This window comes from Symphalangus syndactylus, chromosome 22, assembly GCF_028878055.3.
Source record: "Symphalangus syndactylus isolate Jambi chromosome 22, NHGRI_mSymSyn1-v2.1_pri, whole genome shotgun sequence".
NCBI classification, from domain to species: Eukaryota; Metazoa; Chordata; class Mammalia; order Primates; family Hylobatidae; genus Symphalangus; species Symphalangus syndactylus.
In genome coordinates, this window is record NC_072444.2 from 12,137,735 (window position 1) to 12,164,616 (window position 26,882).

Below are 26,882 nucleotides of genomic sequence, written 5' to 3' on the forward strand. Positions count from 1 at the left end.
GAAGGGAAAATTTCTTAGTCATCCATGAACCACTGAGAATTCACAGGGAGTCAGCCTGATGCTGATACGAGGGCTCTGCCTCTGGGTTCTGGGCACTTAAAATATCACCGTTTGAAAGGGATAAAGAGATACATGTCTAAGGGGACCCCCACAAGCCACAGCTGAGGGGCAGAGGCCTGGGGAGTCTCCGAAGAGTGGCCCTTCTGTGAGGGTCACCGCACAGGTCAACAGGTGGTCTCGGGCAGCATATGGCCAGACTGGACTCCTGGGAAGCCAGGACATGGCGGGGTAAGGGTCACACAGGTCGGCGGCTCAGCTGTGGCCCTGCCCAGGACTTGAAGCACAGCTGCCTTCCTCTCCCAGCCCAGTGTCCTCAGCAGTAACGGGAGCTAATGCCATCTGCTATCTGGGCTCAGCACAACTGTTCCAACATGGTGCAGAGCTTAGCACAACCCTTGGCACATAGTAAGAGCTCAGTTAACAACGGTTGCTAACAATTTTACTTTGCCATTTTTAAACATATTGAGTTCCAGTTGCCTTTAGTTCTGAGATAACCTGAAAGCACAAGTGTTCCACCAACAATGTGATGATGGTCACCGCTGAGTCACACAAAACCCAGGGTGGTAAAAAGCAGGCAGGTCATTGCACCATTTTCAGATGGGAAAATCAAGGCTCAAGAGGTGACTGATCAAGTGTCACAGCCTCCAAGTGGCAGAGCTAGGGCTAGACCCTGAGTCTCCCAAGACACTGAAATACTTGCCACCATCCCCCAACACACTGAAACCACACATTCTGAGTTCATCTGGGCCACGCCTGGACCCCTGTCCCCAGTACCGAGACCCAGGCCCAGTGCACGTTCAGCCTGGAGCAAGTCTGTGGAATGAGAAAGTGTTGCAGTCCAAAAAGTGATGGGAAGAATGGACATCCTCTCTGGGGAAAACGCCCACGTGGACATGTACACAACCTCATGCACACTGCAGGGGACTCACAGCCCCTGGCCAGGGTCCCCCGCCCAGGCTCTCAGACGCTTCAGCCGATGCACCGGATCCCTGGTGCGGCTTCTGTGAGTCATCCAGAGGTGACCTCATCACACACACACCCAGCTGCTGGGTGAAAAGGGGGCCCCACTGGGCCTTCAACCCCAGGAACCTAAGACCATCACCCCCACTCAGTGCTGCCCCCGGGTGCGCAGCCCCACCCAGCCTGTGGTCACTGCTGCTGCCATCCCCAAAGAGCAGAAGCCGCCGGACGCTGCCGACGGTCTTCTCCGCCTGATGAGCGCTGCTTGCGTTTCAAAACGAGAACATTTATTATTTGTTTTTTCCTCATTAAAGTTTCACAAATAAAGCACAGCAAGACTTGTCTGCAGACACACAGGAGGCACACGGACAGCCCGTCAACGAGAGATGGAGACGAAGGCCAGTGTGGCTCTCACAGGGCAGCGCTTCTCAGAACCCCTGGCCCCCCTCGTGCCAAGGCCGGCATGTGTCAGGCCTCACCCACGCCGCCGCCTTAGGACAAATACAGAGGCCGGTGCCAAGGAGGTGGCTACAGAGCTGGGGCAAGGAAGTTATCCTCATGTTGATAATGACCCTACAAATCCCACCCCACCCTCAGGCACCTCCGTCTAAGGTGTCCGGTTACTCCAGGTAAGGAGGTTCCCAGGAGGGCCGTGGTTTCCCCTAGGGCTGATGAAACTTGCTCCGACAAGCCAGGCCACTGGGAGGCACCTCAGGATGGCAAAGATGCTGGAGGCTTTGCTGGCTTCCAGGATGCCAGGAGCCCCACGGGGGCAGAAGGGGAGGAAGGAAAGGGATTCTAAAGACAGACTGCTGCTGGTATGTCCCGACCTAGGGTCACAGTGTCAGCGAAGAGAACAGCGTGATTCTGACAGGGTTGGATTTTGTTTCACCCTCGGAATGAGCAGACTTCAAACACTTGCATTTTCACGAAAATCAACAAGAGAGACAGCTAGCAGGACACGAGGCTCCTGCCAGTTCTGTGTGGAAAGGCACCAGATGGTTTGTTATGAAACACATTTTGGTCAGAAAATAGCTGGGGTTTTTTGGTTCCTGGGAGGACAACAAAGCTAGAAGAAAAGGAGGTGTGAGTTGCGTGAGGAGGCAGAGAAGCAAGCAGCTTTGGCATCAGACCTGGGTTCTACTCTTCACTCTACCCCTCCACGCTTGAGGCCTCAGTTTCCTCATCTGTAAAGTGGTCACAGAATATTTCCAAATAAATCTAGGTGTCAGGTTTCACACATCATCCCAGGAAGTATGGGGAGGTGGGGCATAGTCACTCAAACGGACACACAGAAACCAGAGGAAGAGCACAGCCTTGCATGGAGGGGAGAAGGCAGGGAGGGGCCCGACGGAGGGCGGCACAGAGATGATCCCCGTGTCAGTCCCTGGGAGCAGGGAGCAGCCAGTTACACTGGTTCCAAGCACAGGTGGAGACCATCCACGGGGACCTTCGGCCCCTTCTCCTGGAGGAAGGACAGAAGGAAAGTTGGATTCGATGCAGCACCATGGAGGAGCCCTCAGGGTCACACCTGCTGTTAATGCTTTAAAGTGCCAAGCTGTATCGTCTTTGGTCAGGAGCTGCCCCTTGGTCTCTAAGAGCCTGGGGTCCAGGGCTCAAATCCCGCCTGCTGGGCCCTGAGGAAGCAGAGCAGGAGGACACATTCCTCTTCTGAGGCTGTGGGTGCTCTCCTGTGCTGGGGAGTGGGGGGAAAATCACTGAAATCCAACGGCTTTCAGGAAGCAGGATGCCCCCAGGGAAATGTGAGTCCTTAGAAAGAGAGAAGGGACTAGAAATGCTTTGGTCACAGTCCTGATACCCACAGCCAGGACAGAGCTTGCTCCAGACAGCAAGGGGGAGCCGATTACAGCACTGCACATGTCACGCAGCAGGAGACGTGCCTGACGCAGACTGGCTTCCGAGCATAAGCCAGAAGTCACTGAATAAATATTCAAGGCATCTTTTGGTTCTCAGAGAAAGAGCAGGGCTTAAAAAAAAAATCTCTCCCCTGCCTGACTGGCTGCAGCTCTGATCTTCAGGCTGACAGTGCTCAGGGCGGGGAGAGGTGGCGGGCAGGTCCCGGAACCGGCTCCCCCGCAGCAGGTGGCTTTGGTCCGTCACGTGTCAGGGCCGCTTGTGTCCGGCTGGCCCCGGGCCCTCAGAAGCTGAAGAGGTCATCCTGCTCTGTGCCACTGCTGTCAGGCTTGTCCCAGTCGACAGGCGAGAGGCACTGGGCGTAATGCATGTCCTGGGCTGTCAGGCCAGTGTCCAAGACCTGAGGGTTCGTCCGAGACTGGGCAAGCCTGGAAGGCAGAGCTGTGTGAGCCGAGAGCCTGGGTGAGGGCTGGTGCGCCCCAGGGTCAGATGCGAGGGGGCACCAGTGGGGAACAGCAGGGCACGCGGCCCAAGAAGGAAGCCCCAGGTGCAGGGGAGGTAGAGGAGCCTCAGATCAAAGCACCTCCCCTTGAGAGTCAAACAGCTCAGAAAAGTCAGGGGCAGCCAGCGGCGCACCCACCCCCGGGAGAGGCCAGAGCACCCACTCCGTGCCCCAGCTCAGCCAGGACATGCCCAGGAAAGAGGAGAAGGGGCAGAGCTGGTAAAGGGAGCAGCGGGGTTGGGGGCGGGGTGGAGAACAAGCTGTGGGAGGGAACACGGAAGATTCTTTGGCTATAACTGTGTCAACACCATGCTGTTCGAAAAATAAATTTACAAAGGGAGACAACCTACATGTCCAAAAGAATAGGGGGGAGCCAAGTAAAGTATAGCCGCTTCCCTTAAGAGAATGTTAGGCAGTCAATGGAAGAGGTGTTTACGAGGAGCTTTTAACAGCCTGGAGCAATGCTTCTGACACATCGCTGTTAAGCGAAAAATCAGGATCCCAAAATGCAAATACGATGAGCTGATCAATGCAAAATAATGTATATGTATAGGATTAGCACGAATTAAGCCCTAAACTCTAGGCTGTGGGATTATGGGATGGTGTTACTTTCTGTTGAATGCTTTGCTGATTTTCAAAATTGTTAATAAAGGGCACATGATGCTCAAAATAATGTGGAAAAAGCAAACAAAAGATTTTCTTCAGAGGGCGGGTGTAGTCAGCCAGTGAGGCAGGGAAGGTGTCGCCCTCGCCCCAGGCTGGACCAAGGGGTTTCCACCAGTCCCTGGCAAGAAGGAGGCAAGGAAGAGGAAGGAGGAGGCAGGAGGGCAAAGACCCGGACTCTGTCCTCACCCGCTGGACCAAAAATCGCTGACCCCAACCCCAAACAAAGCCCCTGATGTGGGAGGGCTGTAGGAGGCTGCTGAGGGTCTCAAGGGAGAAAGGGAGGCCTGACAGACGGGGACCCAGGGCTCGGAGCCCTGACCTGCCCAGGCCTCTCCTCAGCCACAGCCTTCTCCGTGGCATGTCCCCAAGCTGCAGGGGGCCACAAGGATGGCCCCTGGGAAAACGGGGAAGTGCCACCAAAGGCTATACCAAAACACCTCCTCACTGTGCCTGACCTTCTCTGCTATGGAACGCTCCACGAGCTTCATTAAGCACTTTCTCCCTTCCCCTGTTCATAAACACAGACCTCTGGAGGGAGCAAAGCCTGTAAAAAAAAAAAGCCCATTTTTGAAGGCCACGCCAGTCGGAGGAAATCAACTTGAGCTGCAGTGTGTTTCGCTCAGCTCAGACTTCGGCAGAGCAGCCACTAGGAATAGTTTTTGACTCAACAGTAAGAACTTTCTAACAGCTCTGGATGACGCTGGAAGGGGTTTCCTCCCCAGACAGTGAGCTCCCTGCCCCTGGAAGCATTTGAGTGGAGGGATGCGACTGTTGCTCTGGAGGGGGTCCGAGTGGCTCGTGTTCTTAATCAGGGCAAAGGTCCCCAGGGGAAAGAGTGGCAGGGCCAGCCCACGCACGCATGCACGCCAGGCCCCCTGCCCAGCACAGGAAGCTCGCGTTACCTCGAAAATGCTTCATCCAGGCCATCATCCAGCTCCTTGGGGAAAACAAAGCAGCAGATAAGAACTATGTTTGGGGCAGCTCACAGCTGGGGCTTGTCCCAGCCCTGGGTAAGCTACAGAGACTCAGGACACAAGCTCAGGGTGGGCACCTGGAGGCACGGCCTCAGGCAGACCTCCTGCCTGGGTGCCTCGTCGGCATCTCAGCCCAAGGACCCAAAGCTGGAGACGTGGGAGAGGAGAAAGGGCATGTCCTAGGGTGTCTGGAGACCTAGGTGGGTTCAGCGCCCTGCTCCACACTACCTGCCTGTGAGACCTTGGGCAAGTCACTGCTCTTTGAAACTCAGCTTTTCCTTCCGTAATAGGAGGGCATTGGACTCGATGACTTCTATGGCTTTCAAATTCCAAAAGGAAGAGGGTGGGGAAGGAAGTTTTCTTGCCTTCAATTACTTCCAAAAGCCAAGCCAAAATTCCAAGCTCATGAGGGTAACTGATGCCAGGAGTCCCACAGCCTCAGCAGAAAAGCGACGGGTGAGGTCCCTCCATGGCCTCCTGGTGAGGATGGGCAAGTGGCAGGGGTGGTTCCCGAACAGCAGAGAACAGGCTCGAGGGACACCAGGGGAGCCCCCAGTACCCAGATTTTTAAAAATTAGAGACGACAAGTTAACATGTTATTCTGCAATGGATCTTTGGCCAGAAACAGGACACTGAAGGGGCACCTGGAGAAATGTGTAAGTTCTATAGATTATATAACAGCACAGTATCGTGTTTGTTTCCTGATTCTGACCAGTGTAATGTGGTCATGCAAGATGTTAACAATTGGGGAATCTGGATGAACGGCGAACAGGAATTCTTTGTACTACTTTTGTAACACAGTCTGAAATTATTTACAAATGAAAAATTAAAGTTAAATTTCAGGTTCCTCGGGGAGATTCTGTTGGCAGAGGTCATCACCCTCACTGAGATGAAAAAGCTGAGACAGAGAGGTCGGGGGCTTGCCCTGAGTCCCTGAGGGAGTCAGGGACCAAGCTGGTGACTGCCCGACTCTCTGGGTCCTCATTCAGACGGCTGAGGGCGAGGGGTGCCAGGAGCGAGCTCTGCCACGTCAAGAACAAGGGCGCCTTTGGCTGGTCTTGTGGTGGGCAGAGCCGTGGACGCTCAGGCCAAGAGGCCAAGCATTGTGAGGAGACAGCTGTGCTGGGAGCCAAGCCTGTTGGGGACGAAGCCTCAGGTTCAAAAGGGACATTGTTCATCCCCTATCCTGGGCCTGGGCACTACCGGGCTGGGTCTGGTCCTCCCAGAGGCCCACAAGTCACGGGTCCCAGGGCCTGGTCCCTGGAGCAGCCCCAGGCTCACCCAGAGGTCAGGCTGAGGATCACCGATCTGCTGGCCACACAATCACTCACCCAGACAACACTGCTGCCACTCAAGGCTTGTGGCCGCGGCACCTCGTCCATGTTGCTGGTGTTGGCGCTGACCGTGGACAGCGGGGCCTTAGCCGTCTCCTCTAAGTCCAGCAGGTTCCCAGTGGCGACCACTGTGAGGGATCCGGTCAGGCTGTCAGTGGGAGATCAGCCTCTTCCTTCCCGGCCCCCTCCCTGGGCTGCCCTGGCCCTGACCCTCCCCTCTGATGTGGCCTTGCCCAGGCCTCCCAGCAGAGCCCGGCCCTGGCACCTCCTCTCGGCAGATGTGCAGCTGCCCACAGAGCGAGAACCTGACTAATGGCTTAGACTGAAACTTTTATATTCACAATAGTTAAGTTTTCTTAAGCAACCACACAATAGTATGTTAAGTATATAGAAAGATAGACACATATTTATATATTTGCATAGGGACATATCTAGAAGAAAATGTACTAAAATGAGTCATTTCTTCCCCTTATCTACATTTTCTAATTGATCTGTAATGAACGTGTATTATTTATTTAACAAAACAAAAGTGAAAAACCAAGAGGCTGTCCCAGCCCAGGCAGGAGCGGGACCCCCTGGGTGAAGCGCAACCCCAACACCGCATGGCCAATCCCCCTTCCCCGTCAGGACTCACAGCTCTTCAAGGTGGGGGTGCAGTCTCGGCGGGCCCCCAGGACGTCCCCTCCCTCTTGGCTGGCTTTGTCCCTCTTCTCTTTCTCTGCAGGACCAAGGCACAACATGTTGGAGCCTCAGACCCCAGCACTCTGTCCCCGGCAATCACTGGGCAGGGGTGATTAGCCGTGGCCAATCTCAAGGGGCAGTTTCAGGTTTCCAGCTGGGAGGAAAGAAACTTTTCGGATGTCAGTTAATCCTCACAAGCACCCTTGGGGAGGGAGACGGCTGTTCCCATTTTTCAGACGGGAAAACCGAGACTCCGAGCAGTGAAGGGACCTGCTCACAGTCACAAGCCAGGTGGGTGATGAGGCAGGAAGTTGGTCCAGGTCTGACCCCAGGGCCTTTATGTGTCTCCCCACCTCCTACCACACCCACAATGTAGATGCAAAGGCTCACCTTCTTTGGACACCTGCCAAAACTCAAAGGCGACTTTGAAGGCCTGGGCTACGGTGAGGGTAACAGCCTGAGCCTGAAAACAGGAAGTGGGGATGGGGAGGGGTGCTGTATCAGCCAGGGCAGAGCAAGTCTGCACTGGAGGGCTGGGGACTCCAGGCCAGGCCCCCTGGCTCCCTCCCTGCAGCTTCTGCAGCTCCATCCCAGGCTCTGGAATGCCTGCTGGGCAGAGCAGGGTCCTGGCCCTTCCCAGGTCTCCAAAGCAGCCTGGGGTGTCATAAGACCACAGCCTCGCAGAGGCAGTAGGGGTCCCATCTTTACCATCTCTGGCCCCACCAAAGTTCTCACTCTCACCCTAGGGCCCCTGCCTGCAAAGGCTGTTCTTCTCCATGTCTTTTCCTTCGCCTTTGGGCTTCCCTAAATTCAATGAACTGTGAGGCTTACTTCCTACAAGAAGCCCTCCCTAATTACCTGTGGACTTAGCCCTTGGAATTGGAGAACAGAAAAGCCAGAATTGGAAGGGCCCAGCCATTGCCCCAAATGAGCCACAGCCAGAGAGGTGAAAGTTAGGTTCTGGTTGGGATTATAACTGGATCCCACAAAGAGAGTAGAAGGCTTGTCAATTTCCTGATAGGAGCAAGATGTCAATGAAGGCCCGGGGACCAAAACCGGTCAGTGCTATAACCCACCTGTAAGGAAGGGCCATACCTCGGCCCTTCACCCCAGGGGAACTCCCCCCCCCACCCCTCCAAACCCAACTCAGATGTCACCACCTCTATCTTGTCACCAGTCCCAGACTCCTCTAGCCCCACCCACCTCCCTCTGGCACCATGCATGTGAAAGTGTCACTGGCTCCCCTGCCTGTGTTTCCCCCAGCTGTGTGCACCCTAAAAGCAAGAATCAATCTGAACACCCCTGCCCTCCAGAGCAGGCCAATGCCTCCCAGAGGTGGCAACAATACTGGGTGAATTACATTCATCTGAGGCACAGGCCTCATTCCAGCCAGGACCTATCCCCAGCCCATATTCATCTCAACACCTTCCTCTCTCAGCCATTCCAGTCCAGGGTTAATCAGCTCAGCTTCTGAGAGTGGAAGTCCCAGAGTTCGTAGCTATAGCCGGAAACATCTAGCTTCCTTCTGAAGCCCTGGCTGAGAGAAGAAAGCACCAGCCTCTTTCAAGTCTACAAGTTCAGGCCTCACCAGCCTCAGCCCCGCTCCCTGCCCTCCCCCAGACAACTCCATTTAATTGAGAAATGGACCTGGGGTCACTGCCTTTAAAACTCCTTTTAAAAAAATATTTAAAATTCCTAAACAAACTGACTGATCCGTGCCAATTAAACTTCACAAAAGTATAAAACCTCATTTGAATGTCTCCAACATTTACATTTTTGATGGAACTACAGGCACTTTATGGCAAAACTTAAATATGGTAATTAAGTATGAAACTCTTCGCAGCTGTTTACAATTTAAGCTGTCATCTCTGAATCAAGTTTAACAGACCCAGTTACCATTGAGAATTGCCCACGAACTAAAAATATGAGCTAATTACCAGCCCAAGTCAGATCACTATCCACCCAAGCAAGGGCTGGTCACCCAATGTGGCAGGGATATGAAAACGCCGTTATTTAAGCCCGCTGGAACCTTGGAGACACAAGCTTAGACTGTCGTTGCATAAATCTGCTTGTTCATTTGCATACATTCCTACCCTTTTGCCCTGAAGTCCCAAGCTGTAAGTTAAACTGAATACAACCCAAGAGGTGGGTGTGTGCAGGTGGCTGCAAGCCCAGGCTGGGCAGGGACTGGGAGTGGGGTGGGCCCTGCTTTCTGGGGTGGCTGCAGGAATCCGAGGACCAGCATTAGGTGGAGGGACTGCTTGGGCCTGCCCAGGCGGGATGCCCGCCCCTCCTGACTGCCTCTGGCCTTCAGGTCTGCCTTATTATCCTGACTGGATGCTACCTTGCCCAGTTTTTCACATTCCTTGTTCCCAGGAACCAGGCTGCTCATGGCTCAAAAGGGGCCAAAAACTTGGACCAAGACAGCCACGTGCCCCCCAGCAGCCCTGCTGCCCCAGAAGCATAAACCTTGCACAACGATCACTCCAAGATGCCAATGGTCATGGGGGAGGGAGCAGCCTGGCCCCGCACTGCCTGGGTGGAAATTGCCTATCATCAGCCCAGGCCCAGCACCTGCACGACACCTTCACTTTGGAGCCCAGAGGCCTCCCGGTTGGGCAGATGGAAGGGATTTCCTGGAGGAACCCTATGCTGGCTGTGCCCAGCAGCATCAAGGAGGGGAGACCTGGGGTGGCTGTGCTGCCCCAGAGTTGAACTGACCGGGTGATGTAGAAAGGAGCCCTTCTCCCCCAACCTGAATGGGTCATGAACTCATTCCGGCAGCCCAGCCAGGAAGAGTAGGGATGTGGAGGCCCCCAGCCACAATGAGTGACGTTTTGTCAACATCCCGATTCAAGGCCCTCAACATCCTGATTCAAGGCCTGCCGCAAACGGAAGCTGCCCCACCACCCACCCCGGGGGAACCATTTCGCTTCGCCCCTCTGCGCTTGCACGTGTGTTAATCTCGTGCTGGTGTGCACTACTCCCCACCCACCACCCCAACCCCTTCTCTCGGCCTGGCAAACTCCTCCTGGCTCCTCAGCCTTCAAAGCCCCATTCAAGGTGTCTGTCTCAAGGAAGTCTCACTGACTCTAACTTCAGGGAAGTCAGTGAGATTTACTACCACCCCAGAACTAAGCCCTCCTGGGTTCCAGGTACGGAAGCTGGGCTGTTCTCTACTGCCTTGGATGTTTTCTCCATGGCTCAGGCCAGGACAGACGGTGCCAAACCTCTGTGGCAGAGCTGCCAGCAGGTGCGGAGGCTGACACAGCTATTCCATCTCCTGCCTCCCCCAAGAACACTTCCACTTAGCCCAAGAATCTAGGATTTCCAACATGTGGAGACCATCAACACACTGCAGCCTGGGCTGGGCTAAGACCTTGAGGTAGCAGGTGATGTATTGACACCATGCTGGGCTGGGCTGTCTTGGAGAGGGGTCCGCAGGGCCCCTGAAGCAGGGAGGCCAGGTAGCAAAGGGTAGGGAGATGGATAAACCACTCCAGCCGTCAACCCAACCTGAGAAAAACACACTAAGAAAGATGAAGAGTTCGGGTGTCTGGCAGGGGCCCTTCCTGCTGCCTGGTCAGGGCTCTGCAAATCAGTGGCTGAGCAGCAGCCTGGCTCTGTTTTCCTGGTAACTGACCTCATGGCCTGAGGGTAGGCTGATTTCCTTCAAGTCTGTGTGAAATTCTCTCATCACACGCCAGGTCTCCCTTGTAAGAGCTGGGCCTGCACCTCTCTCTTACTCCCAGACCCCTCATCCCAGAGGAAGCCTCTGCACCGTCGAAGGCCCCTCCCACCCAGGGCCAGCTGTCCCTGCCCAGGGCCTGCCCTGGTCAGCGGGGAGGAAGAGATGAACAATGGGGACATAAGGAGCTGTATTTGTAAGTCTGTGTGGCCTCCTAAAAGACAAAGCCACGATTCACATCTGTGGGAACTCACAGGAGATGCCACAGCAACTTGGAGCCCTGGGACCTCATGAGGCAAGTGGCCAGCGACACTGAGTCTGCAGGAAAGAAACAAGGTGTTCAAAAGAACCTGGGGCCTTTCAGAACAACCCTGGAGGTCACTGAGGCAACCTTCTCATTCTGCTGATAGGCAAGCAGCCCAGAGAAGGGCAGGATCTTCTCCAAGGTAACACAGCAAATCAGCCAGGATCAGACCGCTAGACTGTCTCCTCCTACAGTGCCTCTTCCATGACACCTGTGGTGGGCTGAATCGTGTGTCCGCCCCCAAGATGTCCACATCCTAATCCCTGAGACCGTGAATGCTGCCTTACACAGCAAACGGGCTTTACAGATGTGAGCTAAGGATGTGGCGAGGGAGATTATCCCAGATTACTCAGAGTGTCCAAATGTCATCAGAAGGAGTGCTGAGCGGGGTAGGAGAGTCAGAGCTAAAAGCAGCAATGTGACAATGAAATCAGGAGACCAGAAGACGCTACATTGCTGGCTCGGAGGATGAGGACAGGCCCACGAACCCGGAAATGCAGGTGGTCAGTCTCTGGGAGGTAGAAAAGGTAAGGAAATGGATTCTCCCCTAGAACCTCCAGAAAAAAAACACAATCCTGCCGACCTAGTTTAGACTCCTGATCTACTTCTGTCACAGAATACATTTTTCTTCTCCATAAGAGAATACATTTGTGTTGTTTTAAGCCACTAAATTTGCGATCATTTGTTACAACTTACACAATACCTAAAGTGTGCCCTGATGGGCAGCAGGAAGCCTAGGGACCACAAAGACTGTGATGTACCTGACATGTCCTTTTTTTTTTTTTTTTTTTTTTTTTTTTGAGACGGAGTCTCGCTCTGTTGCCCAGGCTGGAGTGCAGTGGCGCGATCTCGGCTCACTGCAAGCTCCGGCTCCCGGGTTCATGCCATTCTCCTGCCTCAGCCTCCCGAGTAGCTGGGACTACAGGCGCCCGCCAACACGCCCGGCTAATTTTTTGTATTTTTAGTAGAGACGGGGTTTCACCGTGTTAGCCAGGATGGTCTCGATCTCCTGACCTCGTGATCCGCCCGCCTCGGCCTCCCAAAGTGCTTGGATTACAGGCTTGAGCCACCGCGCCCGGCCTCTGACATGTCCTTTGATGACAGGGGAGGGAAGGGGATCTTGTCTCCTAGGTTCCAAGGGCCATAGGGCATGGGGACTGGGGCTCTGAGCTGTCAACAGAGGTTAACAGGTGTCAATGCTACATCAATGGATGTCAGGAAGCACCTTCTAGGGAGGATGCTCAGATCCTGCGGGTCTCAGAAACAAAAGCTGCAACGCCAAAGGTTGACCCACTCCACTCCTTGCCCCCAAATTCAGGACGAATCCCCTGTGACCACCAAGGTTCCCACTCATCCCAGCTAAGATGTGGTCAGGGGGTGTCCTGGAAATGAGACAAGGAGCTCTGAACTCCCCAGTCACGCAGGGAGGGGAGGAAACGTGGGTTTAAACAACCCTACTCTAACCCTGACTGGTTGTGTTATCCTCAGCAAGACAGCTGGCCTCTGGGAGTCTGTTTCCTCATTAAAAATTTAAAAAAAGAAGAAAAAAAAGATGGAGAGAGTAACAGTGGCCACCTTGCAGAGCCGTGACGATTAAACGAGTGAAGACCTGGAAGCCTAGCACGGGAATGCACACACAGGAGGCACCGAGAGACGGTCACTGTCCACACTCTGGTCACAGCTGGAATGGACGCACAGGAGGCACCAAGAAACGGCCATTGCCCTCCACACTCCGGTCATAGCAAGCCCGGTTCTCTGATGGCTCTCGCCTTTGCCTTCCACCCCAGGCCCCCCGATCTCCCATTTCCGAGGACCAATCCGTACAAGGCCCTGCATCCCTAGACCATATTAAAGACAGGAGATCCAAAACAATCTCAACCCAACGAATCACGTTACAGAGAGAAAGGGGTCCAGACACGCACTGGGGACACGGGCTAGCTACTGCCCACACGAGGCTGACCGGCGGGTCACCTGCCTGCCTGTAGCCCCATCACTGTACCTCAGCTCTCAGCACCTACTTGGGGTTCCCAGAGATTTCACCCTCTTCTTAAGTAATGGTCACCTTTGCGTCCTGCCTCCCACACCAGACAGCCCCCCTACCCAGAGCAGGGCTGCCAAGGCCACTGGACCCTGTCCCGGCCCCAGCCCTCCCCGCTGACCATCTTCCGCTTGGTGCAGAGGAAGGCGTGGCACTCGAGGCTCTGGTTGTGCTGGCTCTGGGCGATGTATGCAAACACCTTGTCGTGCATCTTGTCTGCTGTGCAATAGGAGATCCTGAAAGCAAGGAGGAAGTATCACCGGACCTGGCACAGGGGCCTGAGCACATGTGGGATGACCTGAAGGGGAGCTCCCCTGAGTTGCAGAGAACCTGCTATTCCCACTCCACCAGGGCAGACTCTGGGAATCCAGCCTTGGCCTCCAGGCTGGGTACCTAGGCCATCTGTGCAGGAGGGGCCCAGGCCAGGCAGGAAGGAGGGAATGGGGTAAAGACTGGAAGCAGGGCACTTCCCCGTCTCCCTCCCATCCCACACTGAGCCGCACCCTAAAACAGTAATAGCTGAACCCTTACCACATACCAGGCAATGTGCCAAGAGCTTTCTAGATCTCACCTCATGTAATTCTCAAAGCTACCCTCTGAGACGGGTTCTATCACTATCCATGTTTTTCAGATGAAGTAAACTGAGGCTAAAGACCTGAGCCCAGACCTGAACTCACTTGTAGGACTCCAGAGGCCATGACTGCCATGCTGCCTCTTAAAGCTATGTGCCAACTGGCCAGAAGGGGAAGCAGAAAGCAGGACACTCCCCTGCTCACCGATGCCCTTCACCTGGCCTCTCCCATCCCACCTGCCCTCCGATCCATGCCCCTGCCCAGAGGTCTGGTGAGATTCAGGTCCGTCTCTCTCAGGGTGACTGGGACCACTTGCAAGTTCTGGAGCTGTGGCCAGGGGTGAAGAGCTGGGAGTAGGGGTGGGGTGTGTGTGTGTGTGACGAGGACCCAACAAGGAGCCCCAGTGGGCCCGGGAGGAGACACACAGCAACTCCCTCTGCATGGAGCACCCTCTCTGCCCCCAGTCGCACCCGTAACCTGGGGGCTACCCGAGCCCTCGGCCTCCCACCCTCCCTCACTTGTCTGGTCCCTCCTTGTTGCCTGCAGTCAGCCTCAGAGTCTCAATCAGGGAGGGGCCAGCAGCCCAGACATGGGGCAGGAGTGCCACAGACTCACCCCTCAACCCAGAGGTGGGACAGGAGCGCCACAGACCCACCCCTCAACCATGTGGCCCCAGCTTCAATCACAGGCATCAACACCCCGGTGGGCAGAGTGTGAAGGTGCCAGGTCCCTGCCTACCTCTTCTCCATCCCAGGGGGTCCAGCTTCCTGCTCTAAACGTTACTGGGTCCTTGGTAACAATAAACTAGATCCTGTTATTCTTCAAGCCCCAGCAAGGTTCCGCCTCCCCTGGGAGGCCTTCCTGGATTTCCCCAGGCAGACTTCCTCCTTGCCTTCTTGGAAAACACTATGCTCTATCTCCTGTTTCCTTCCGACTATTCCCAACTAGAGTGGAAGCTCCTTGAGGGCATGAGCCGGATTGGAGTCCTCATCTGGCACAGACGTTGGCAGAATAGGTATCTGAAACTGTTGACTAAAGGAAGGCAGGTCTGATCAGGCCGGTGAGAGGAGACATCAGCTGGACCCCCACAACACACATCTATTGACCTACTACTGGCCTGTGCACCAACGGGCTGAGCCATCTGCTTAGAGACAAAGCAAGAGGGTGGAGGGATGCCAGGCAGACGGGAGCCTGCTGGACAGGGCTCCGGCCCGGGTATCCTAGTTCCAGTTCAGCTACTACCTCACTGTGCAGCCTTAGGCAATTCCCTCTCTGGGCCTCAGCTTCTCCATCTGTAAAATGGACCTGAGCTGTCCCTTCCAGTTCTGAAAAACTACAACTGACCTGCTGAGAGAGGTGGGGATAGCCTGAGGCTCTAAGGGCTGACCAGAGGACCCACTAGAGAGACCAGAATCTACACTCTGACCTCAGACCTTGGCTGAGGCCTTCCTGGAATGTCTGGCCAGATACCCAGAGCTGAGCTGCTGCATTCACAGCAGAAGGAAAAGGCAGTGACTCTGCAGTTCTCTGCTCCAAGCCCAACTCAGCGGCATGCTGGTGGGGAGTAGGGGGGCGGGGCACGGGTGGGCTCAGCTGTCTTCTGCAACTGGTGATGATGACAGCAGCAGCAGCTGCCACTTAACCAAATGCTCATCGTGAGCCAGGTGCCGTGCACTCCGCGTTTCCTAACAGCGCCGTGCAGCAGGATCTGTTCCCACCCCCATTTTACAGATGAGGAAACTGAGGCTCCAATGTCATCCAGGTAGGAAGTGGTAGAGCCTGGATTCAGATGGGATACTCCACCTACTGCCCCAAGTGGCAGAGTGGATGCGCCAACCCCATGCTGAGCGTACCTGTATATGGACACGTTCTCAATGAGCTGGTTGGTGAGGTTGTCTGTCAGGATAATTCCCCGTGGCGACACCTTCAGAGTCACCTTCTGCAGCTTCTTCCCACTGGCCTTAGCCTTGGGAGCAGACAGGAGTCAGGGGAGTCTGCCAGCGTCACTTGAGACCCACCCTCATGGCCTGCACTTCACTGTTCCTAAGCCCCAGACACGGGGCCCATCTCAGCTCAGGTGACAGGCAGCAGCCTGGGGAAGACCACTCAGCCAGCACCTTCTTGCAATAGAAACAGGAGCAGCATCTGCTGAGCACCAGCTATCTGTCAGGCACCGTGGACCTCGAGTCATCCTCCCTCTCCCCAGAAAGAGATGGACTCAGAGAGGCTAAGCGACTTGCCCAAGGACACACAGCTAGGAGGGCCTGCAGACTCGGCACTGAATGAGCTAGCACAACCCAGCAGGATGACTCCTGGGTACTCTGCTCCGTCCACTGAGCTGAGGGTTCCGAGGCCACCAAGTGAAGTGGATTTAAAAGGCCCACCCTTGCTCAAAGCTAGGGAGGGGGCAATCTGCTCTCTGATGGGCTATGCTGTCTCTCAGGCCATTGGGCAGGTAGTCAAGGGAAAGCAATCTCCCCACCCTTCCTGGTGCTGATAAGTCACCAATGCATTGGTGGGGAGCCTGAGCTGGGGGTGGGGAGGCTGGAAGAGGCCATAATGGCTGGAGGGAAGCCACTGACCGTGACAGGTCCAAGTTCCCCTCTGCCAAGGCCCAAAAGCTGGATGGAAGGAGAATCAAGGGCAGGGCCAGGCGCAGACACACCCAACTGGAGTAACAAGCTGGGAAGAGGGCACCCTGGGAAGAAGCTGGTCCTTGGTCCCTGGTTTCCCCACCCTTCCCGACTGGGGTGCTCACCGTAGCCACGATTCTCTTGATGGCAGCAGCCGACAGCTCCTCGCCCTTGGGCTGCTCCACCAGCGTCATGCCCAGGTACTTGAGGCTGAACAGCATCCCCTCCAGCAGCGTCTCCCGCGTGTCCGTCCAGTTCTCAGGCAGCTCTGGGGTAGCACAGGGTAGGCCCTCAGACCCTGTGGCTCAGGGCCCACCACCAGCAACAACTCTCACCAGCCTTCTTTCCTAGGAAACCCCAGCAAGGGGGATAGCGGTCTCCCCCACCACTACTGCCACTCTTTTTTTTTTTTTTTTTTTTTTTGAGACTGAGTTTCACTCTGTCACTCAGGCTGGAGTGCAGTGGTGCGAGCTCAGCTCACTGCAACCTCCGCCCCCCAGGTTCAAGCGATTCTCCTGCTTCTGCCTCCTGAGTAGCTGGTCTCCAACTCCTGATCGCAAGTGATCTGCCCGCCTCAGCCTCCCAAAGTGCTGGGATTACAGGCGTGAGCCACCGCGCCGGGCCTGCTGTCACTTTTAATAAAGGGCTAAAGCTTTCAGGCACATACCAGGGCTCCATGTAAGCAGCTTTACATAAAATGTTCTCATTAATCCTCCTAAGAACCTATGAGGTCAACGCTTTTATCAAACCCACTGACAGACAAAGACACGGAGGCCATAGAGGCTCAATCACATAACCAAGTCCAGAGAGCCAGGAAGTGCAAGAGCCAAGTTTCCAGCCCTATTTTCAAGCCCAGAGCCCTCTTTACTTCAACGCCACCACTTGCTGAGGGCAAATCATACCATTTCTTACTAAATCCTTAGTGCAATCCTGTGAGATAGTGATTCTACAGATTAGGAGACTGAGGCTCAGGGAGGCAAAGTCATGAGATGAAGGCCACATATGAGTCGGACTTCAATCCTGAGTGGTTCCCACGGCCCCAGCCTGCACTGCTTTCCTCCCTGTGCGCGTCGGTAGAGACCAACGGGGCGTGCAGGAGGCTGGGCAGGAGACAGTAGCCCAGGGAGAGCAGGGAAGGGTAAGGGTGGGTGGGGAGAGGAGAAGGTGATTTCCCAAATCTGAGAAGGTTCGAGACCCGCTCTGCTACCTTGCAAGCAGCCCCTGGACGGTCCTAGGGAAGTCCCCTCTCCTCTTTGGGACTAACATTCCCCCCGTCTGGGCTGTGACAATGGCGCAGAGCAGGGTCCACAAGGAGAGTCCTCTAAAAGCACCAAGCACACAAATGTCAGGAAATAAGGGGATGAGCCTGCCTCACTGGGTGGGCAAATGGACCAGGAGGGATACGTGGAAAGAGCGCCCCACCACACAGGTGAGGGCCCTGTGGAGGCAAATGGGCATGAGGGCAAAAGCCGGCTGCACTGACGGTTTCTGACCATCCCCAGCTCCTCGGAAGGAGGAGATGAACAAAGATGAATGAACACCCCACACTTCCACCTGCCAGAGCCCCTTCCTGTCCCCTACCTCTCTGTCCCATTTTACAGAGAGGAAACCCTCACAGATGCTGTGCTTGTAGGAGGTGTTTGTTATGACTGCACCATTTTACCGATGAGAAAGAAAACTGCTCTTCAGCCTCACACACAATCTCGTTAAGGACAGAGCAGGATCCAGCCAGGAATCAGCTTCCAGGGGCCACGAGAGGTAGCCAGGGCCAGCTTCCCTAGACCATCCCCCAGGTAGGGGCTGGGAGATGTCCTGGGCCCTCCCTACCTCCTCCCGAGGCCTTCCTCACTGGCTCCGATTGAAAAGCTACAGGAAGAAAGTTTAGGTGTCGCCAGTTCCCGGGCAGCTGAGGCTCTGGCAGGAATGTGGGCCCCTACTACAAGGCTCAGCTTGGCTCTGGAGTTCCGGCTCTGTCAAGAGCAGAAGTCTGGGTCCAGGTGGCATCACCAGGTCCCCTACCCAGTCTGGATCCCTGCTGCCCCTCTCAGCTCCTGTCCTAGAGCCCTGGGCCTCCAGGGGCTCTGGTCCCCCTCTCCACAGCCAGAAGGAGGCTTGTACACCCACATTTCTCTGGATTTGCCTTGAGCAAGCCACTGTCCCTCTCTGAGGCCATTTCTTCATCTGAAAGAGGGTGCGGGTGTCAGGGCTGGGGAGGGTTATACAGGAACTTACAGATGTACCCAGTTCCCCTCATGTCTTGAGATCAGGTGAGCAGGGACTTACTGACTGTCATCTAGAACCTGGCATGTAGGTAGCACTCAATACTCACTCAAGGAAGAAATGACGAGGACAACCCCATCCCATCCCCAGCCCTGGCCCCAGGCCCACTGACCCTCCAGCCCTAGCCCTCATCCCTGGGCCTCCACCCCAACATGAGGCCAGGCCCCCACTGAGATGACCCCAAAGACCAACAGGACCTTATCGTCTGTCCTATCAACCACAAGCCTATTCCATTTGATCCTCCAAAAGAATGTGAAAGTCCCTGAGGTGTCCCCAGTCCTGGGTTGAGTGATGCAGCCCTGGAGCAACTCAGACACAGACCCTGCTGTCAAGTTCACAATAACAGCACCATCATCAGGGAAAAACAGCGCTTTCATATAACAACGATGCAACGATAATAAAGCTGTAGCTATTACCATCACCTCTAACACTCACAGCCACCTTGCAAGCAGGCATTCTTTCATTCCCATTTTACACAGAGGAAACTGAGACTCAAAGGACTGACTCTAAAGCCCAAGCTCCTGACCATGAGGCCATACTACTTTATCATGCAGCAAACTACCTTAATTCCAGCAAAAGATCAGGTTTTTGGAGGCGAAGGCGTTTCTTCTCACCTGGAATTAGGTATTCCTAATACCTAAGGCTTCCCCTCTGCAGGCTAGGATACCCAGGCCACCATTTTCAACCTGAGACCCATCTAGGCAAGGACAGCAATGGAGAGAAGTGCTACTGTGCCTATGACCCGTGCCCTTGGCAGACATTGATAATCAATTGCAGCTCTACTTCCCTTTGATCCTTTCTCAGCACAAGGCCCCAGGCAAGCAATACTAATTGATCGAGGTTTGAACATCTCATTATCCATTCCTACCCCTGGCAAACATTCTCCACTCTCCCTCTCCAGCCCCCATTTTCATGTCCCCATTCTCCCATTTCCTCTGGTTCAGCCCTTTCCTGGCCCCTTTCCAAAGTCACTTCCGCTCCCTCCATTCCAAAGAACCAAAGCCTGCCAAGGTCACTGGCGATCTCTTTGCTGTCAAAACATTCCCTAGTCCTCCCTGACCCCTGAAATGTTCGGCATTTTTCTGCATTCCTCCTTCCCTGGCCTGACCCTTCCCCTCCTCTAACCACGTCCTTACAGACTGGTTGCCACTCATCAGCCTTAGGCTCTCAGCTCAAGCCCCTTACTTGATGATACAACTGAAGCCCAGACAGGGATGGGACCTGTGCAAGGTCACATGGCAAGTCAGAGGGACTCTCCTCACCCCACCCAGGCCACTATAGACAATCCCCACAATGGCCAGTGACTGTGAGGGAATTTTAAGTTTCCCCGTCTCTTCTCCCACAATATCCCTACATACTCCTCTACCCCAAGAAGCTCCAACCACGCAGAGCTTCTTCCTAATAATGTAACATTTACTGTCTAACTTCTGTGCCTTTGCTCAAGTAGTTCCCTCTATCCTAAATGCCCTTTCTTCACTTGATCAAACTCCACACATCCAACCTCTTCCAGGAAGCCTCCTTTGAGGCAATATAGCCTCGTGGTTAACAGCAAGGCCTTAATCCTAAGATGTCAGCTCCGATCCTTCATGTCTGAGTCATCTTGAGTGAGCTCATTACCTTCCCTCAACCTCAGTTTTTTCATCTTTAAAATGGGGGAAACAACAGCTCTGACTCCTGGGGACTGTTGTGACCCTTGGATAAGTTTATAGAATTTAGCAGAGAGGCAGGCCCATTGCAGGTGCTCAGTACACCTCCCAGTGGGGCCTCATCCCTCCTGTGGGCGGGCTGTTGGTGCCTTTCTTGAGTGTAAATCTCTTCTTCCTCCTGCAGCCACACCACCCACTGCCAAGCACTGCCTACACGTCTCTTCCCTTTAAAGAACCTGCCATTCATGTCTGCTTCCCCAGGACCTGGCATGGAGGTGTACGCCTGCCCAATGTGGCCGTCCAGTCTGCTCCTGTTTCTCCCTTGTACCCCATGTTCCCAGGCCCCACTGAGATGCTCCTTTCTCTCTAGAAAGCTGCTTCCCTCCTGTGGTCTGTGCAAGTGACTCATCTCTTCATTAGGGTGTAAGGCCCCTCATGCCCACACCCTCCCCACAGAAACCAGCACCTGGGAGCTCTCAGTGAAGGCCCACTGGTAGGGCTCAGGGCCATATCCACCCCACTCGCCAGCCACAGCCGGAGGCCTTATTCCCGGGAGGAGCCCAAGGCTTCAGGAGGTGCTCCCAGAGGCCCCTGGGCAAATACAGGCCTGAGTGCAGAGCCCTGTTCCGGTCCTAGTTATTTTTGGCCCTGTAGTGGGTAATGACTGCGCTATTTTAACGTTGCAATTTTACAGATGACCTGCTGCCGGAGTTAGCTGGGGACAGACCATATGCCTGGTCTAAATTACAGCTGTGAACACGTGTTCTTTCCTCGTTAAGGCCTCCCCAACCACCCAGGAGTCAGAGCTGGGCTGAATGCCCTTGCGCCCCTTCTGCTGCTCCCAGAGACCGAGCCTGGCTGGTGTGTCTGCAACATCAGAGCTGCAGCCAAACCCAGAGGCCAGGGGAGTCTCTGACCGGGGCTCTGGCCTCCAGTCTCCCCCAGCCTGGTGGGGAGATGGCCTCAGAGGCCAGAGTGACAACATCTCAGAAGGCGGCTCAAGCTCTGCCCTGACCTGGAGCGTAGCTGCTTCTCTGGGCTGTAATTCTATCTGACTAATGGGTTCAGCCCCTCAGGAGTGTCACCAGAAGTTTCTGGATGTGAAAAGTACTAGGAAAATTTCAGAAGTCAAAGCTGTTGAGATTGTTATCAAAAGAAAATAATTTTTAAAATGATAAATTGCAGCAGCTACCATTTCCTAAGTACCTACTTACACAGTAAGAGAAAAATATGCTATGGGCTGTGGAGTTCATAGTCACTGAACCTCCCTGGATCTGTGTCCTAACTTTAAAACAGGGACAAGACAGGCACAGTGGCTCATGCCTGTAATTGCAGTGTGCTAGGAGGCCGAGAAGGAAGGATTGCTTGAGGCCAGGAGTTCAAGACCAGCCTGGACAACATGGTAAGACCTCGTCTCTATAAAAAATAATTAGCTGGGCATGGCAGTGTGCACCTGTAGTTCTAGCTACCCAGGAGAATCCCTTGAGCCCAGGAGGTCGAGGCTGCAGTAAGCTATGATCACATCACGGCATTCCAGACTGGGCAATAGAGTGAGACCTTGTCTCAAATAAATAAGTAAATAACAGGGACGATAGGAGTATCCACCTCAGCCAGGCGTGGTGGCTCACGTCTGTAATCCTAGCACTCTAGGAGGCCGAAGCAGGTGGATCACTTGAGGTCAGGAGTTCAGAACAGCCTGGCCAACATGGTGAAACACCGTCTCTACTAAAAATACAAAAAAACTAGCTGCGCGTGGTGGCGGGCGCCTGTAATCCCAGCTACTTGGGAGGCTGAGGCAGGAGAATCACTTAAACCAAGGAGGTGGAGGTTGCACTGAGCCAAGATCCCGCTGCTGCACTCCAGCCTGGGCAACAGAAGGAGACTCCCTCTTAAAAAGAAAGAGTATCCATCCATGGGGTTGTCTTGAGGATGAACTGAGTTCATACCCGAGGTGAGCTTAGAACCTCGTCTGGTACATACCAAGTATCACAAGTGTGAGCTACTGTCATTACCAATGGGCAAAAGCAGAGATTTAACACGTCCATGGCCATTCTCATATTGAGAGAAGAGTCCAGGATAGATCAGTGTTCCCATTTCACAGATAAAGAAGCTCAGAGGAGTTTGACCATGGCTCATAATTAACAGCACTGGGACTTCAGTCCATACCTGCCTCCTGCAGCCCAAGCCCCTTGGTGGGGTCAGGCAGAGCCCTGCAGGGCTGCTCAAAAAGAGTATCCGACCCTCAGTGGGCAGTGGGTGACCTCTGACTCCTTCAAGCCACATGCCCCTCACACAGCCCCCAGACCCGTGAGAAGCAGAATCCTCGCCTCCAGTTCAACATTCCCTGCACTTGCTGTTCCCTCTGGCTGGAACACTCTTCCCAGACTCCTCCCTCCTGGGATTCACCGGTGTGTACCGAGTCACCACCTCAGAGGGACCTTCCCTGGTGCTGTCAGTGGCCGCCCTTATCCCCGCTGCACACCATTTCCATGTTGTGCTGACTGCCAGCACCTGCCACTCTGCCTGCTGGAGATGCTGACGCTGGCGCAGACTGGGGAATGAAGATCTCCCGACCCCATGAGTCCTCTCCACCAGGCTTCCAGGAACTGCCCCTCCAGCGGAACGTCTCTGAAGAGCACGTTCTACGCTGCCTCCCACAGTTCCCAGAGCGCGGTTAAGCTCCAGGAGTCCCTGGTGGTAATTTGCTTATTTATTTATTTATTTGAGACAAAGTGTCACTGTGTCCCCCAGGCTGGAGTGCAGTGGCGTGATCCCGGCTCACTTCAACCTCTGCCTCCCAAGTTCAAGCGATTCTCCTGCCTCAGCCTCCCAAGTAGCTGGGATTACAGGCCTGCACCACCCCACGCAGCTAATTTTTGTATTTTAAGTAGAGATGGGGTTTCATCATGTTGGCCCGGCTGGTCTCGAACTCCTGACCTCAGGTGATCTGCCCACCTTGGTCTCCCAAAGTGCTGGGATTACAGGCAGGAGCCACCGTGCCCTGCCAGTAATTTGCTTTGTAATGTCCACTTTGTGGACTCCCCTCACTTCTCACTTGTCCTAACAATATTTCCTGCCATCTTGTCCCAAATAAATGACTTGCACTCCAATCCTTGTCTCTAGAAGAACCCAAATGAAGACACCATCCTATCTTACAAAGCTGTCCCATCATCTCCTCACCCTGCTTTATTTTTATTCGTCCTGCTACCAATGTTCACAACCACACCACTGATCTACACCCTTGTTGTGGTGCACCAGACTGTAAGCCAGAGGTGTCCAATCTTTTGGCTTCCCTGGGCCACACTGGAAGAATTGTCTTGGGCCACACATAAAATATACTAATACTAATGATAGCTGATGAGCTTAAAAAAAAGATCACAAAAAACCTCATAAGAAAGTGTATGAATTTGTGCTGGGCCACCTTCATTTGCAATATCTTTTCTTATAAATCTTATAAATGTGACTAGATCCTCCCTCCCTTGCCTTCCACCATGAACTAGCTTTACTGGAACCTGCACCTCCTACTTCTTCACCCCTTCTCTCTGGGTAAGCACAACCCACAAAGGAACCGGAGGGCCTGAATGATCCCAGTACCTCTGGAAAGGGTGCTGAGGGGCCAAGGTGAGTCCCTCTTCCAGGCAGCTGGAAGGAAAATGCCTGGCCAGGGACTAAGATAAAATATTGATGTCTCCCCAGGGGATGGGGAAAGCCACGTGTGGGAGAGGAAGAGAACCCTCTTTCAAGGTCAGGACAACCAGGAATCCACTGCAGGCATGAAGCTGGGTGGAAAGAAGCCCGGGGTGCTGGCTTTGCTGTGTGACCTCAGGCAAGGTGCTGCCCTTCTCTGGGCTTCTTTCTCCACAAATAAGCAATCATGCTAATCCTAGTGAGGACCTTGAGCGGGAGCAGCAGGTCGCAACTGAGAGCAGGGTTCGAGTCTAACTTAACTCCACTGGCTTCAGTTTGGCCTCAAAACTCAACCGCAGGGACCAGGTCCAAGGCCAGGCCAGGTCACAACCCTGAGCAAGGTGATCCTAGCACCCCCACATACCCCATGGCCCCTGCTCTAACCTGTGGCCACTGCTGTCAGAGGCTGCCAGCCCAACCTGGGGTGGGTGGGGCCTGCCCCCAGCTCCTCCCATGGCAGAGTTCACCAAGCACACTGGTAAGACCCCTGCGCTAGGAATGTGGAGCTCTGCCTCTTAGACGCTCTGTGTCTGGGGCCAATGACTCCAATGCTCAGAGTCTCAGTTCCTTTGCCTCTAAAATGGGCCTGCTCTGTCACCTCACAGGAGTCAATGAGAGAATGGAAGCAAAAACACGTTGTAAAACAGTTACAAAAGCAGTAGTTACCATTTACCAAACTCTTCCGCTATGCCAGGCAAACGCAATTCCACTTGATCCCCACAAACAGTTGGAGGCAGGTACTACTGTTATTTGCAATTTACAGGTGAGGAAATTGAGACTTCATCACGAGGGACAGGTGGGGCTCGGCCTGCCCTCCTTCAGGTCCAGAGGCTCCAGGACAGCACTCTGGGCTTACCTGGGCCTGGAGGAGGGGGAGAGGTGCTCCTCTCCTTTCCTCCAAATGTGCAGACAGGCTCTGGGCCACCAAAACCCATCTCACCACAGTACTAATCATGCTGGCGGCGTCCCAAGGATAGGCAGGCGGAAGAGGAGCAGGGGAGAAGAAAGCCACCAGTTAGGAGGGAGCATTATTACCAATAATCTCCTTGATACTCCTGCCAGTTAAGAGTTTTCATCCCCATGTTGCAGATGAGGAAACGGAGGATCAGAAAGGACAAGTGACTTGCCCAAGATTGAAGACGGCAAGAGAAATTCTCTTCCACCATCCAAAGTGGCTACCTCTTCCGCGTCCCCAGATTCAGAGATGTTTCTTTCTAGCCTCCCTTTCCTTGCCAGCCCTTCTTCCTTCAAAACCACTTCCCTGGGGGCTGCCCTGCCACCCTCCCTCCCTCATTCCTGGAGAAAACCGCAGGATTCTCCCACTGGAACAGATGGCTATTCTCAGAAGTCCTGGTCAAATCTTGCCAGTTTTTAAAGGGTCTATTTTGGGATGCAATCAGTGTGATAAACGGTACATCCCCTGGCCTAGTGGCCCAGCCCTAATGGGTCTCTGACCCCACCCCCCACCAGCAGGCACCACCCCACATTCCCAATGCCAATGCCAGTCTCAGCTGGGAGGCGGCCACAGCTGAACAACAGAGTGGGGCCAGAGGAGGAGCAAGGCGGGCCCTCTAGGCCCAGACACGCTGGCACTCCTTGGACCAGGGAGCTCGGGCTCCCCTGGCAGAGCCCTGTAAGGCCAAAAGGGGATGGGGTGAGGGGGTGCTGTACTGTCAGTTGTTTCCTGATGAGGGGAGAGGCTGTGGCCCGAAGTGGGTGGCAGGGAGGTGGGAGTGTGCAGCAGTCCTGGGCTCTAGCTCCAAAACCGGCAGGAAGGTCTGTGTGACCCCAGGCAAGCCACTCTCTTCTTCCTCCCAAACAACGAGACCTGCGCTGGGCTGGGTCTTCTGGCTTCAGGGAAGGTGCCAGGTAACAAGTTCCCTGAGCGTAACCAGAGACAGAGGGAGAGAAAGGGGCGGAGGCCCCTCCCAGATTCCCAGACGCCCCAGGGAGAGGTGGCGGCGAAGTCTGCCGTTTGCCTGGGCACCCAAGGGACTCTGGAAGCCCGGAGGGAAAGGTGCAAAAGAAAACAGGTTTCAAAAATAGTCGGGACGCCAGGCTCGTCACCTGGACCCGGCTAGAGGAAGGGACGTAAGGGTCTAGATCGCCTGATGTGGGGCTCTCCCAAGGCACCCCAGGCAGGGCTTCTCTCCCAATTTCAAGTACGTACCTGCGACCCCGGGCTCACACCTGGGTGGGTGTCTGGGCACCCGGAGTCAAAAGTTGGCCCGGTGGGTCGGGCAGGGGGCGGGAGAACCGGCCAGTGGGCTCCCGCCCGCCGCAGCTGCTGGCTGGGGCGCAGGGGTGCGGGACAGGGGCGTCTTCCCAAGCCCCTGTGCCCTCTCCTCCTCCCCCAGACACCGACGACGAGTGCCTGCCTCCTCCTAGCTGGCCAGGACAGCAGGGCGGGAGGTGCCGCACCGCGGGTGGCGGGGGCCTCTTCTCCCAACCTGCACCCCACCCCATGCCGGCTGCACCTGAGGACCCCGAGCTCGGGCTCCTTCCTCAGCGCTGACCCTCCTCGCAGCGGCATCGAGCGGCCGGGGAGTAGGTGCACAACTTGACCCCGGCCGACCCCCTGCCCCGCAGGGCCGGGAAAGGGCCACGCCGGGACCGGAGCGCCGATCAGGCCCCGCCTCTGCCCAACTTGGCCGCACTCCGGGCGCCCGCGGAGGCCCCGCGCGCCTCTGCCCGATCCCGGCCCGGTCCGGCTGACGCGCGCACACTCACTGCGGTGCCGGCCACCGCCCCCCCAGCTCTGCTTGGCCAAGCTGGGGCTCCGGATCAGCGCCCGCCCCGCGGACTTGAGCGCGTCCATGGCCCGCTCCGGCCGCCGCCGCTGCCGCCGCCGCTGCCGCCGCCAAAACTCCGTCAGGAAAAACTTTCCGCCCGGCCCTGCGGCGCGCGGGCTGCGCGCTCCTCCCCTCCCAGCGCGAGCTCCGCCGCGGCGTCCGACGGGGCGGGGCGAGGGAGGACAGGCCA

General features: G+C 55.1%; 1 protein-coding gene across 3 annotated transcripts; it reads right to left on the minus strand.

The window, feature by feature from the left end:
* Nucleotides 1–1,285: 1,285 nt before the first annotated feature.
* On the minus strand, nucleotides 1,286–26,882 carry LDLRAP1 (low density lipoprotein receptor adaptor protein 1). 3 transcript variants are annotated; one of them, XM_055261119.2, is made up of 9 exons: nucleotides 26,631–26,882; nucleotides 16,413–16,555; nucleotides 15,508–15,620; nucleotides 13,204–13,318; nucleotides 7,443–7,515; nucleotides 7,006–7,089; nucleotides 6,369–6,499; nucleotides 4,966–5,000; nucleotides 1,286–3,323 (listed from the first exon to the last, which is right to left on the minus strand). In XM_055261119.2, exons 1-9 carry the CDS (start codon nucleotides 26,716–26,718, stop codon nucleotides 3,179–3,181), a joined length of 927 nt encoding a protein of 308 aa, XP_055117094.1. In that variant the 5' UTR covers nucleotides 26,719–26,882; the 3' UTR covers nucleotides 1,286–3,178. The 3 variants fall into 3 exon arrangements, with proteins under 3 accessions (XP_055117094.1, XP_055117096.1, XP_063487688.1); XM_055261121.2 differs by lacking the exon at nucleotides 26,631–26,882 and adding an exon at nucleotides 26,071–26,589; XM_063631618.1 differs by lacking the exons at nucleotides 1,286–3,323; nucleotides 4,966–5,000 and adding an exon at nucleotides 5,632–6,172.

What these genes read in the sequence shown, in the direction of transcription:
- LDLRAP1 (XM_055261119.2), bottom strand. Translation starts at nt 26,718, where the DNA reads ATGGACGCGCTCAAGTCCGCGGGGCGGGCGCTGATCCGGAGCCCCAGC. An exon ending in TCAAGAGAATCGTGGCTACG is followed by an intron (nt 15,621 to 16,412) that starts GTGAGCACCCCA and finishes TCTGCTCCCAAG; the next exon opens with GCTAAGGCCAGTGGGAAGAA. An exon ending in GTGGCAGCAGTGTTGTCTGG is followed by an intron (nt 5,001 to 6,368) that starts GTGAGTGATTGT and finishes GTTTTCCCCAAG; the next exon opens with GAGCTGGATGATGGCCTGGA.